The 14,562-nt window shown below is 35.3% G+C and overlaps 1 protein-coding gene across 2 annotated transcripts in view; it reads right to left on the reverse strand.

Annotated features, from left to right (window-relative positions):
• Positions 1–14,562, reverse strand: part of CAND1 (cullin associated and neddylation dissociated 1) — a 43,790-nt gene that overhangs the window by 27,536 nt on the left and 1,692 nt on the right. For both annotated transcript variants that reach the window (XM_086400101.1, XM_086400103.1), the window contains one exon: positions 7,033–7,176. In XM_086400101.1, the coding sequence (XP_086256227.1) occupies positions 7,033–7,176 (144 nt within the window). The remainder of the gene's footprint in view (positions 1–7,032; positions 7,177–14,562) is intronic.

Here is a 14,562-nt window from a genome sequence, read left to right on the forward strand (position 1 = left end):
GCTAATTAGGAGTCTGTTCCTAACAAGAATCCCATGATTTACCAGCAATAGAAATTCTATCCAACATATCACATTTGCCAACTGTGATCCTTTCTTCCTACCATCTAACACCAACTTCTTTCAATTCATAAGCCCAAGAATTTATATTTCTTTTATTTTCTTGTTTTAAGCATCAAGTAATCAGTTGCAGAAACCAAACAAGTCAGAACCTCTCCATGCTTCCAAAGCATCTTGAATATGCCTTTCATATTAGTATCTCATACTGCTATTATTTTAGCACTGCATGTAAGTCCACTGGTTGAGGATAAAGGCAAGCTCTCCTCCTATGTCCTTCCTACAGAATTTAGTACATAGACACCTGGGGCATGACTATCCATTGAAGAGCCACTGTACTCAAGACTGTACTGAATAACAAAAGTACGGCCCTGATCTTCAAAAATTTACCATCTGGTTGGTGAGGTAAGGAACTCACATAACTATTTTAGAAATTAACTGAAGGCATTCACTACTCTGCGCAACAGAAAGAAAAAAAAAGATAACTTTTAAATGCAATGTTAGTATTTATTTACAGACAGGAGACTGCACTTCAGAGACAAATTTTAGGTACTTGCATTTACGGGATATAGTTAGAAAAAAGAGCATTTCAAAGGGAAGGATCAGATGCTAGAATGAATACAACACACACTAAAGAGATGAGAAGTCAAAAGAATTGCCTGACTTAGTCATTACTCATATTAGTTTTAAACTTTCAGGGTTACTTTTCAGGGACCCCAACTCAAACTTTCAGAATTGTTGCTATAAAATATTGCCCCCAAAAAGGTAAAAAACAAAACAAAACCAACAGGGACTTCTCTTTTGGTCCAATGGTTAAGTTAAGACTCTGCCTGCCAATGCAGGGGACGTGGGTTCAATCCCTGCTCCAAGAAGATTCCACATGCCATGGGGCAACTAAGCCCATGCGCCACAACTCCTGAGCCTGAGCTCTGCAACAAGAGAACCCACCCTCAATGAGAAACCTGTGTACCACAACTAGAGTAGCCCCTACTTATTAGCACAACTAGAGAAAGCCCTCTCACAGCAATGAAGGCCCAGAGCAGCCAAAAAATACAAATGAATTTGCAAAACTAAATAAAAACCAACAACAAAAGAAACAAATAGAAAAAAGGCAAAATGGCATACTGAAAGCGTCCTACATCAATATTTACAATAAACAATGAACTAAAAAACAATACCATCAAAGGGAAGAAATTATGAAACTGAATAGGAAAAAAAGCAAGACTTAACCATCTGCTGTCTACAAGACACATAATTTAAAAATAAAAACAGATTAAAAGCTGAAAGTAAGAGAAAAAAGATGCACTATGCAAATACTAGTTAAAAAAAAAAACTGGGGCAGCTATATTAACATAAGAAAAAATATATTCCAAGATACAGTATATTTAAAAAGAAATATTTTTACTCATAAAAACATCAAACATCAGGAAGACATAATTATAAATATGTATGCCTCTAATCATACAGCTTTAAAATACATGAAGCAAAAATTGCCATTATTAAAGACAAAAACAGATAAACAGACAATGATAGTTGAAAATTTTAACACTCCTTCTCTCAGTATTTAATATTAAGGAAAAAAAATCACAAAGGATATATACATCAGAACAACACTACCAGCTACCTTGACCTGACATTTATAATATATCACATCCAACTTCTGTAGAAAACACTTTCAAATATACACAGGGAGCATCCACCACAGTGAAAGCCACTCAGTCACGTCCAACTCTTTGCGACCTGATGGACTATACAGTTCATGGAATTCTCCAGGCCAGAATACTGGAGTGCGTAGCCTATCCCTTCTCCAGGGGATCTTCCAACCCAGGAATCGAACTAGGGTCTCCTGCTTTGCAAGCAGATTCTTAACCAACTGAGCTATCATATGCTGAATCATAAAACCAATCTCAGTGAGTAGACAGAACAATACAAACCAAAACAAACAAAATAAACCTCTCTGAAATCTTAAAGAGTATGATTCTCTGATCATATGCAATTAAGTCAGAAACCATTAAAAATAAACATCCAGAAAACCTCTAAATATTTGAAAATTGCTTCTAAATAACTGGTAAATCAAATAATCATCACAATGGAGATTAAAAATGCTTCAAACTGAATGATATAAAAAATTAATCACACACTACTTAGAGAAAATATACCTTTAAATGTTTAAGAATTAGGAAAGGAAAAAATGAGAGGAAAGAAAAATAGTTAAAAAAAAAAAAAAAGCAATCAGTAAAATAAGACAACACACAATAGGGAAAATGAACCAACCTTAAAGTCAGTTCTTTGATAAGATTAGTAAATATGGTAAATCCTTGATTAAATGAATTGAGGGGAAAATAGAGAAAACAAATTACCAAAATTAGGATTAAAAGAGGTGGATATTCACTGATAACAATTGTTAAGGTAGAATATCCCAAGGAATGAACAGAAAGTACTGTAATAATTATGAGATACTGCAGTTAATGGTTAAAAGATCTAGTTATTATTGTAATTGTTGATCCTCTTCAAATATTTCTATAGCTTCAACACAATTTCAATCAAAATTTGAGCAAGCTTATTTTTAACACAGAACCTGAGAAACTGATTCTAAAATTTACATGAAATACAAAGAACTTAAAATACTCTTGAGAAAAGAAAAATGAGGCTAGAAAACTTACATGACCTTACTTCAGACTTCTACAGATCTGTACCAGCGTTTCTCAACCAAGGGAGATTTTTGCCCTTCAACAAAAATTTGGCATGTCTGGAGACATTTTTGGTTGCTCCTACTGAGGCATGAAGGAATACTACTGGCAAAAATAGTGGGTAAAAGCTGAGAGACTGCTAAATATCCAACAATACATGGAATGTACAAGATAGTTCCCCATAACAAAGAATTATCTGGTCCCAAAACTCAAGAGCACCAAGCCTGAAAAAGCCTGAGCTATGCTAATAAAACAATATGGCATTGACATTAGAGTAGACAAATAGACCAGTGGAACATAACAGAGTCTGGAAATAGACCTAACACTTTTATAGTCAATCGACTTTTGATGGAGATGCCAAAACTGACAGTAAAGAAAGGAAGATGCTTTCAATAAATGGCGCTTCAACAACTGGATATCCATATGCAAAAAAAGAAATAACCTCAATTTCTACTTCATAAAAATTAATTCAAGATAGATCACAGAACTAAAAAGCTGAAACTATAAAGCTTTTAGAAAACAAGGACAATCTTTGCAACATAATATAAACAGATTTCTAAGAACACAGAAAGCAATAACCATAAAAGCTGAAACTAATTTATAAATTAAGTCAAACTAAATTTTAAAGTAAATTAAAAATTTAAGGTCAAATTGGGAGAAAATACTTATAAAACATATATGTGCAAAAGGACATATACCCAGAATATATGAACTACAATTCAGTAATAAAAAAGACAACCTCAATTTTAAAAACTGGGGAAAGTCCACAAAAAAGTAAATGGCAATAAACAAACAAAACAGCATTAAACATCAGTAGTCATTCAGAGAAATGGAAATTAAAACTACACCTATACACCAATTAGAAGAGATAAATTAAAAAGCAACATAACCAGGACTTCCTGGCAATCCAGCAGTTAGGACTCCATGTTTCCACTGCAGGGGGCACAGGTTTGATCCATGGTAGGGAAACCATCTGCAATGTTGAGAGTCGTAGCCAAAAAAAAAAAAAGTAACACAACCAACCGTTGATGATAATGCGGAACAACTGTACTTTCATGTAAAATGGTACAAATACTTTGGAAAACAATTATCAGTTTCTTAAAAATCCAAATGTTCATGCATGCTAAGTCGCTTCAGTCATGTTCAACTCTTTGCAAGCCAACAGACTATAGCCTGTCAGGCACCACTATCCATGGGATTCTCCAGGCAAGAATACTGGAGTGGGCTGCCATTTCCTCCTCCACGGGATTTTCCCCCAGGCAGGGATTGAACCTGAGTCTCTTATGTCTCCTGCATTGGCAGGCAGGTTCTTTACCACTAGTGCCACCAAATAGACAACAGCAATTTCATTCTTCCTAAGAAATAAAGAAAGACACATGTCCTAAGATTCTTACAAGAATGTCATTCTACCTTTATGCACAATAGCCAAACCCTAAAAAGATATCAATGAACTACTAGTCAGCAGCAAAAAGTCACAAAACGCTAATATATCCAAAATAAAACCAACTTAAGGTGAACAATGTTGACCTCTAGTAAGAAGTTGTGAGGTAAGGATACAATTTTATGTTTTCCAAATGGTAATCCAGTTTAAAAGAAAAAAAAGTTCAACTTTTCTCATGATGCCACCAACTGCATCACGTAGTTTCCATCCTATTTTCCACTACTGTTCTATTAATGCGTCACTACCTCACTGCTTTCATTAGATAAACATAACACTATGTTTTCATATCAAGCAGGGTTAACCAATACATCTCCAAGTCCAGTGATTTTTCAGGGCTTTTGTGGTCTAACAAGCAAATATCCTGCCCCTCTTTGCAAAATGCCCTTTAGAATCAACCCCAGCTTGTGGGAAAAACTTGATTTTTCAAGTTAAGTTAGCATTAAAATAACCCAGAACTAACAACTCTGTTGAGTTATTCTATCCAGGGACCTGAGATGTCTTGCCATTTGTTCACAAGTACATTTTTGCTATTGGTCAAGAGTATTGTCAAGTTTTTCTCCTATAAAAGTTTTTTAACAAATAAAATTATATGCTTACTTTAAACCACACAATATCCTCACCCAAAGTCACCACTGTAACATCTGTTACATTTATTGCTAGGCATTTTGTCTTTCTGTTGCTGTAATAAACGGACATTTGCTTCCATATCTTCTGTTTTATTTGCTTATATGAAGGCTGATTTTTGTTCATTAATTTTACAGCACACTCCTTCACTGAATTTTTTATTCTCTTTTCTTGATTGACTTGTTTTTGGCTATGACCTTTTAAAATTCTTTTATGTCTTAATTTCCTCCCCCTTGTCTTACAGTAGCTAATGCCTTCAAAAGAAATCTAATGAAGATAGAGAAACACTCGTGTTCCTGCCTTTAGTGTGAAAGTATCTGGTAATTTAGTGGCTTTTGGGTTGAGGTATAAATGTGTTTGTGCACTTTTTAAAAAAGGACCTATGGATTTCCTGTTATTAAATGCTTTACTTGAAACGAGTGATGAATTCACGTCAATGATATAAAGCATCTCTGACCTGTTCTTCACTCTGACATTAAATATGATGCCAGTTTTCAGAAAGTACTTCATTCCTCTAATTATATTAAGCAGTCTAGGTGTTGGATTTTATTTTTTTCTTTTAAACGAAGAACAAAAGTTGAATCTCATCAGTACCTTGACAACTAACCAGATAGTTTTTTCCCCTCATCTATTAACATGATGAAATAAAAATATTAATAAAGCCCATAATATTAAATTGTCCTTATATTCAGGATGAAATCCACTTGGTCATGGTAAACTGCACTTAATATACTACTGATTTTATTTTGAACATTTAAATGAAACTGATGTATAATCTTCTTTTAGTGTTATATTTAGTCAGAATTTGTTATCAGTATTTTGTTTAAAAGGTTTTAATACTTTATGTTGTAAATAATTCTAGAACTATCTATACTGGAATTATCTGTTGTTTGAAGTTTCAAAGAGTGTGTGAGAAGATTTTTGGGCAGGGGTTTCTTTTGGGTGATGAGTTCTTTGACAGATTTTTCAATTTCTTGATAAAGCTACTTAGTGATTTATCTATTAGGACTTTCCCTCCTCCTAGAATCAGTTCTTGAGTTTTATCTCCTAATATATTACCTTTGTTTCTATCTTCTTTCTTATATTATTAAATATATGTCATTTCCCCCCACCTGTTAAATTTTATGTATAAGAGATCATCAAAAGCTCAGGTTTCTAACAAGATTCATACTCAAGTGAATAAAGATCTGTGTACCTCTCAATCTGGGACAAACCCTACTTTTTATTATCATTTTTAAAGGCTAGTTAATTGCTCAGCACATATGTTAGACAAAATTTTGTTTGTTAATAAGCACATACCAAAATAAAAGATGAAAATAACTACTAAAGTAAAACTAGACTCATTGGCTCTATCCTGCAACTTATTTTTTTTTTGAAGACCCATTTTATTTTAAACCTGCAAATGCCCCAAGTTAAAGAAAGTTGTATTACATGTCTAGAAAAATCTATGCTGACCAATGATTTCTCACACTTTGCCTGTTTTTACAGATGTGTAAATCCTTAGCCTTAAATAAATGTAAAGCCTTTATAAGAATATTCAAAAGTAATAATGAGAATGCTCTATTTAAATTAATACCACATATTATATGTCATACAAAATGAGATTAAATTCTATAATTTAACTTTATAGGAAGCCAAAGTTATTGTACTTACCAATAACTTACTATGTAAGTTTTTAAGGATCTCTAATATTTGATATGCATAAATTAAAAAGGTGCATTAATACAATTTACCAAGAACTCAAATTCTCTACCCAGTTGTCAATATCACACCTAAAAGATGCTCTCAATGCACCACTCTCCAAAGTAATGGGAATTCTTTTAACTGTTGTATCATCAGTGTTAAGTGAACTATAGTTTTAACTGCTGCTATCCTTTACTAAGTCTTATTATTTTTTACTTCCCTTATCATTGGTTCTTAAACTCCACACTGCCTTGGAATATACAGTAAGTAGGCCTTTTAACCCAGCTAAAAAATCTGGCCAAATAAGTAAGAGAACCAGTCTTTCTAAAGTTTCATAAGATATAAATACCATTGTTCTAGCCAATATAGAAACTACATATAAGGATGTGTCTATGTACCAAGTACAAATGCTAAGTCAAGATACCCACAAAGTCTAAAACACTCCACAAAGACTTAGAACAAAACTAAGAAAATTTACCAGTTACCATATTGAACTTTTTAAAAGCTGAGGTGGTAGGAATCAAGTAAAACACAACTTACCATTTGACAGCTAAATTCTGTACCTCTCCATTTTTATCTTCCAGTAACTTCAAAATCATTTTCACTACTTTTCTTTCACTATCATCATCCAACTTGATGGAATCTTTCTGCAGTTCTGTCATCAAATCATTTGTAGCCATAAACCTAATAAAAGATTAAAATTTGTCAGTAATTAAAATTTTTAAGCATTAATAAAAATCACTGTTTTCAAATCTAATGCTATCACTCATATCTAAGTCCTGATGTACTCTTTTAAATAAGGTATCATTGGCTTTATTTTCCTCAGGTTAGCCTTGATTTCAAATTTACTGACAGGACCTTCAATGAATAATAAAGCTGACCCTTGAGCAACGTGGGCATTAAAGGTGCCAAGCCTCCCCATGCCCCACCCCCTCCTCATCTCATCAAAAATCCATGTATAACTTTACAGTCAACATCCACAACTGCACAGTTCTCCATCTGCAGATTCAACCAATCACAGATCATGTAGTACATACGGTATGCATTTAATGAAAAATGTTCCCATGTTAAGTGGACCCGTGAAGTTCAAACCCATAGTTATGGGGTCAACTATAATTGCATCAAGGCTTTTAGGGTAAGAAAAGTGCCTCTCTACTTTTACTTTGCGTGTGATTTGAATTTTATCTAGGAAGTCTTTAACATTAAGAATACCTTCCTGTGCAATACTTTAGTGTCAGACTGGGCGGCTCATATTACAAACCACTGGGAAAATTACAAAATGCACTCTCACCTCCATCCCAACTCCCACCACCAGAATCAAGTGTATTTTCAAAAGGATGTTTTGAAGCAGAAAGCTGTTCCACCAGACATCTAGCCCCCTTTCCTTAAGGACCACTGCCAAAGGACAAAGTTTTAAACTACACACCAGCATAATTCTTATCAAGTCTTGTTAAACTGCTTAAAAAGAAAAGCATATGGTCAAATTGGGATAACACAGGTAAATTAATCCTGTGCCTTTTAAAATTAACACTGTTCTCCTAATTGGAAGCCTCTTCCCATTGTACATGATGAAAAAAATGAATTTAAAATCATGTTAACAGTCCGGAAAGTTAAAAAGAAAAAAACAACTGAATAGAACCATGCACGCACTTCTACACGCAAAGCACGAAAAGCATCTTCACCAATTATTTTACTTAGATAAAATCCATTAGACAGGCATATCAGTTAGGAACCTCTAAGAATCTCTGAAATGTTAATCATACAGTTGAAGAGAAAACACAGTGATCATCAATTTAAATTTAAAAAAGCATATCATCCCAATAAAAAGTTATTTTATAGTTCTGAAGAAACTACGGGTACAAAGATCCCTTCCTTTATTTACCATTTATTTATTCACTGCCTGTTATGCTACAAAGGCTGGATTATGAGCAAAGGACCCTCAGAGAACTTATACTCTAATAAAGAAACTTATTGATTTCAAAAATCTATAATTAACAGTTAAACATTTTTAAAAGCTGAAGTGAGCATCAGCAAAATTAGCAATAGATAATATTTTTAAAAATCAGAAAACTAGATTGCGATAGTAAGAATTACGTTTTAATTGTGACCCTAAAACCAGAAAGTTCCCTCTGTTAATGTGTTAAAAAGTTTGCACTATAAATCTGAAAAAGAAGTAGTTTGACCAGTTTGAAAGCTGTCCATGGCAGACTGAGAAGCCAATTTGTAAAATGTCTCTTACGCATTTATTGCTTTAGCTATGGCACGAAGGGCTGAAATGATAAACTTAGATCCAGTCCCTTCCTTTGAACTTTTCATCTCACATGGCAGACAAACAGGTAACTTGGACAAATCTCACACAAACTTAAAAATACTCAAGGGTGTGCGGCAATGACCACACCAAAGAATTGACAGTTTGGATTTCAAAGGTTTAAGAGGGGTTTCCATGGAGAAAGCTGGTTTGGGATTTTTAAATCTGTGTGCATGGTGGTGGTGCTGGGGAGGAGCATAGCACCCCAGATGAGAAGCAATTCAGTGTGTCTGAGACACAGGGAAACCTAACGGGAAGATGGAAATCCAGGCTGAGGTGAAGATGGGACAGGCTGTACATACTCGTTCACTATGTCCTGAGAACCTTCTGTCAGGTACTATGCTAGGTGCTATGGAGACAAGGGCTAGCAAAAGCAAACACAGGTGCTTCCTGCACCTTGAAGTTAACGTAACAATCGAATGGAGGCATAATAATTTTTTTTAAACTACATATATGAGTACTTACATCATATGTAGTTATGAACTGAGATAAATGCTATGAAGGAAAGGAACATGATACAAAGACAATGGGCTAACAAAATAACATGAGCTAGACTGGAAAGAAAGTTGTGTATCAGAAAAGACTAAGGTCCTAAACACGAATAGGAACTGTGTATGGGGAGTGGGGAGGTTATAACCAAGTAAGCAAGGGCCAAAAGATCAGAGAAGTCTGAAGACCTTACCAAGATTTTAGTCTTTATTGTAAAAGTGATGGGAAGCTACTGAAAAGCATTTGAGGTAGAAATGAAGAGTAAGTGGAATGATCAGATTAACATTTTCCAAGTATTACTCTAGTTACACTGTGGAAAATAGTTTGAAGAGAATCAAACTTCATTTAGCAGACCGAATGGAGAACAGTAAGGAGAGCTACTGCAGCGGTCTAGGTGAGAAATGATGGTAACTAGAATTAGAGTTATGACAGTCAATGGAGATGGAAAAATGGACATACAGCCAATTCTCATTAGCAAAGTAAAATGTGTTGTAACCCCCAAATCAATTCTCCAATGCTTTCATGTCATTTGCAGACATGTGAAGAACCACGAAACATTTGAAGCACCCGAAGTACGCATCCGCACACACTCTCAGCTGACACTGTCCAAGGTAATGGTCTGCCTTACTTCGCCTCTCATATGTAAACAAGCATCCTCCTCTCAGTCTATCTGGTGCCATTTTTTTTTTTTTTGCATGTCTGTGCTTTTTGTTGGTAATTTTGCTGTTTAGAATGACCCCTCCAGGTGCAGTGCTGAAGCGCTATCTACTGTCCCTGATAGCACACAAGAGGGTCATGATGTGTCTTCCAGAAGAAATACATATTAGACATGTAACTACTGTAGAACAACAAACAACCCTATTTGAGACTTACAAGATTAAAAATTAACAGGCTTTTGAAATGGATTAGATATGGGAGTAGTAAAGCATGAGTTAAGTACAAAGAAATAGGAGGGAAAACACAGGATTCTGGTGTTACAGTGGGTATGTATCCTGTCCAGTCTTAATGTTACTGAATAACCACTGTCACACATTAGATGGTTCAATCACTCATCTTACATCAGAGGGAGAGAGAATTAACAAGCCTAGTTCCACTACAGACTACACTCAATGGCCACTCCTCTGATCCTAATCAACAAAATCCCAGCAAAAGTATAGCCGTCACCATCATGAATTACTGCCCTGAAGACCAACTTCATCTGCTCTTGGCCAAAAAAATGAAGATTTGGGGGGAGGGGAGAGATGCTGAGAAAGGGGGCCCAGTAGCCTCTACAGTCCAGGAACTGTTCTGAGGTTCATACCTAAACTTCAATTACAATATCCAAATGAATAATCCAAACAGATCAACAGATCTTATCTTACAGTGAAAGGATATTGTTTTCCTATATATAATCACACAGAACATCCATTTCAGGTAAGTTCACTTAGCAACACAAAACACCAAACATCCTCCTAACTAAAAGAGTGACTGCAACTTCTGCTTTACAATAGCTGTTCCCTTGCTTTACCATGCCTCCTTATAACATTTATTAAGATGTCAAGTGATCGAATTGCCCCTTTCTGACAACATCCACTCTAAAGCAAACAAACCCCTGCCTCCTTAGACCTTCCCAAAATTATCCAAATAGGTACTAACAACCTCTTACTGAGACAAATGGTAACAAACCCAACCTGTGGGAGGGACACCTATACATATGAAAATTTCAAGAAGGAAAAAATGGTAAACAGTGTTTACATACAAAATAAAAGAGCAAAGAAACCACCCACTAAGTTACCTGGAGACTGTTAGCGATTTGAGGGAGAGTAATTTCAGTCAGCTTAGGTGGGCAACCTCTCATGAGTTTATCTCATCGATGGGAATTAGTGCAGAAGGCAATGATCAGCTGTGATATTTAGGAAGAAAATTCTAATGGAAGAACTACCAACATACTGCATTAAAGAGGCCTGAGATAAGGAGACTAATTTGAGAAATACTCATCAGGGAACTAAAGTAAAGAAGAAAGGGTGATATCAAGGGTTCCAACTGGGACATTTGGTGGATGGAACATTAACAAGGAAAAATAAGTTTTAAGGTGGGAGAGGAGGAAGTTGTTAACAAGCAGACTTCTATGGGAGTCCCAGGTGGATTAACCTACAGGCAGTGGCATCTCATTTACTCAAATATTTTGGTGCTACCATTAGAAACTGTGCCAAGGCTCTGCACAAAAAGTTATAAGCTAGACAGTGAGAGACTGCAACTTAACACACTTGGCTTATTCTACTGAACCGAAAGTTCCCGGAGGAGTAAACTTATTCACCGTAAATAAATCCAATGCGGAGAGGCAGAAATAATGATAGAAAGATACACTGTGAAAACCACAGTGAGTGGTTTTCACAACACTTCTAATACACAAACACAATTTTAAATTTTACCCTTGCTTCCAACAAAGATTTAAAGGCTATTGGCAAACTGCATTTCCCAATGAACAAATTACCTTTCAAAGATTTCATACACACCCCACCGCTATCTCACTTTTTCTCATTTCTTCTCTTAGTCATGAATCAACTTGGGACAGTCTTAGTATTGTTCATGTAAATAAAACTACTTTTTAGCCATCTTTCTTCTTCCCAGTGTCCTCAATGAGGTCCCTTTCTCCTCTTTTTCAGTGGTGAGACCTAACTATTGCTGATTATGAGTGTTAGCAGTACCTGCATCCACACCTCCCTCCAAATCACATTAAGTGAAATCACGTAAATCACTGCCATCAACAGGCAAAGTACTTAGAAAATGCTCAGAAGTCACCTTCTTAAATCTACAAATCTATTTCTTCTGATCAAATCTACTTTTCTTCAAACACAAGCAGAAGAGCCTCTCCTGTTATAACAGCTGTCATTCAGTTGCTCAGTTATGTTTGATCTTTGTGACATCATGGACTGCAGCACACCAGGCTTCCCTGTCCTTTACTATCTCCTGGAGTTTGCTCAAACTCATGTCCACTGAGTCAGTCATGCTATCCAACCATCTCATCCTTTGCTGCCCCCTTCTCCTCCTGCCCTCAATCTTCCCCTAACACATTACTGTAAATGCCCACACAGTACTTTCAGCTATTATAGGACCTGTAAGGTCCCTTTCAACTCTGAAAGCTGATGATTCCGTAACAGGCCTAATATTTTTATTAGCATCTTAAACAGTTTTCAAGAGCAAATGTTTTCCAATAGTCAAAATATATAAATTAATTTGGTGACAACCCATTATCAAGCTGGGAAATTCTACAACGCAGTGAATTAAGATCGCATCAAATAATTTGGGTAGATTTTGCAATGATTTCTTAAAGAAACTTTCCCAATCCTTATGTTTTTTTTTTTCTTAACTCTGGAAATCAACTAAAACAAGTTATCTATTGAGAACTCCCAGGACCAAGGCCCTAAATTAAGTGCAGGATTCAGTTCAATAAGAAAAGGTCCCTGCCATGTCTAACAAGATTATTTATACTCTCTCCCTGAGTGGTGCTTTGTACAGAATGCTCTCACACCTGTACTCATATTCTCTAACTTCAAGACCTAACTCAGATCACACCTTGCACGTGAATCTCCTTGCTTTCATGTTCTCTGCCACTTAGGCCTGAAAACTACATACAGCCCTGGGTTAATTATCTTTTTACAAATGTCTTAACCATTCAACAAGCATGCAGACAATACTGAAGGCAAGCACTAATCTTCAACTTTTTGGAGTACCTCTTAGGGAATTTAAAGTGTCTTCTAGCACAAAATATTCCACAAGCCTAACTCAGAACTGAAATTTAAAGTCTTATTCGTAATGTCCTCTGGTAAAAACCTTGGTGAAGTAGAGTATGGTAGTTGAGAGTTTATGCCCTGAGGTTATCTGGAAATCCTAGATCTGCTGCTGTCAAACTGCCCTTGGGCAAGCACTTATTGTCAGACTGAAGTTTCCTCAACCGTAACAGAGACTGCTTGTGTCTACTTTATTAAAGTTGTAAGGATCAAGTGTATAAAGTCCACAGTAAGTATTAACTATTATGTACAGAGAGATAAAACAATGATAAAAAAATTCGTTTAGCTTTTGATTCCCTGGAATGCTTTAATTCAGTTGGTGGTGAAGTACATGAAAATAAAAGCAGAATACCATTAGTTACCTCAACCCACTGAATATTCAGGATTAGTATTTATAAACGAAGCATTTGCTTTATTTGTGCATATTAAAGTTCTCATTCTTTTATCTACAGAATCACCAAGCACCCACTCCAGTGTTCTTGGCTGGAGAACCCCAGGGATGGGGGAGCCTGGTGGGTGCCGTCTATGGGGTCACACAGAGTCGGACACGATTTTTTTTTCCTTTTGGATGTACTGTTTTCTCTTCCCCTTGCACAAGGTAAAGTAGTCTGCATACGTTAAGATTTTCTATAATGTTAATTAATCGTGTCCTCAAGATCCTTCTAGCATTAGGTATTTTAAAACATGTGACTACAACTGTGATATTTCCAGCAAAATAAACAAGTATATAAATTTCTAAAGAGAAATTAGAAAGCATCATTTTAAAATAGAACACATGTATTCAAATACAGAAAAACCTTGTACTTGACTGCAAATGCTGTTTTAATTAATCTCTTACATGTCAGTTACTTTACATACATAGTGCTTTGGTTTCAAAGTCTTGTCTATTACTAAAGGGTGTGAGCGTATTACAGGTCTTAAAAATACAGTTATTAAGAATATCTTTATGACAAATTACTGAAAGGCATTTACTGTTCCTAGGCATATCTTCTATAATATTCACCAACTATTAGAAATATATCATTTTTAGAAGATTAATCCTCCAAGCAATGTTTTGATTTATTCAAGCCCAAACTGGTAGATAACCCTTATCGAGTTCCACATTGAGTATTACTCTTCCATATAATTTGTAAAAAACCCTCAAGCATATATGTATTACTTTCTTTTACAAAAAAATGTAAGGAGGCTTCGGTCAATAATCACATATGCAGTATTATCACATGACTTGATTTCTGTATTTTCAGTGGCTTGCACTGAAAGCAAGCAAAGCTCCAAAGGGAAACAACATTCTAATCCTTTAAGGAACAAACAACTTTTATTTCCCCCAATAATTTTTATTTTCACCCTAAAACTCACAAACCTAAAAATACCCCAAATAATCGTCTCTTCCCAAAACACTAAAATATTTATTATGAGCAACTTTTAACTAATTTTAAAAGTTTTGAATGCAATACTTAAAAACTCCCTAGGTAGCAAAACTTTTTGAAAATCATTCTTGGCTTT

This window comes from Bos grunniens, chromosome 5, assembly GCF_055505025.1.
Source record: "Bos grunniens cultivar Pamir isolate PY7600 chromosome 5, Bosgru_T2T1.0, whole genome shotgun sequence".
NCBI classification, from domain to species: domain Eukaryota; kingdom Metazoa; phylum Chordata; class Mammalia; order Artiodactyla; family Bovidae; genus Bos; species Bos grunniens.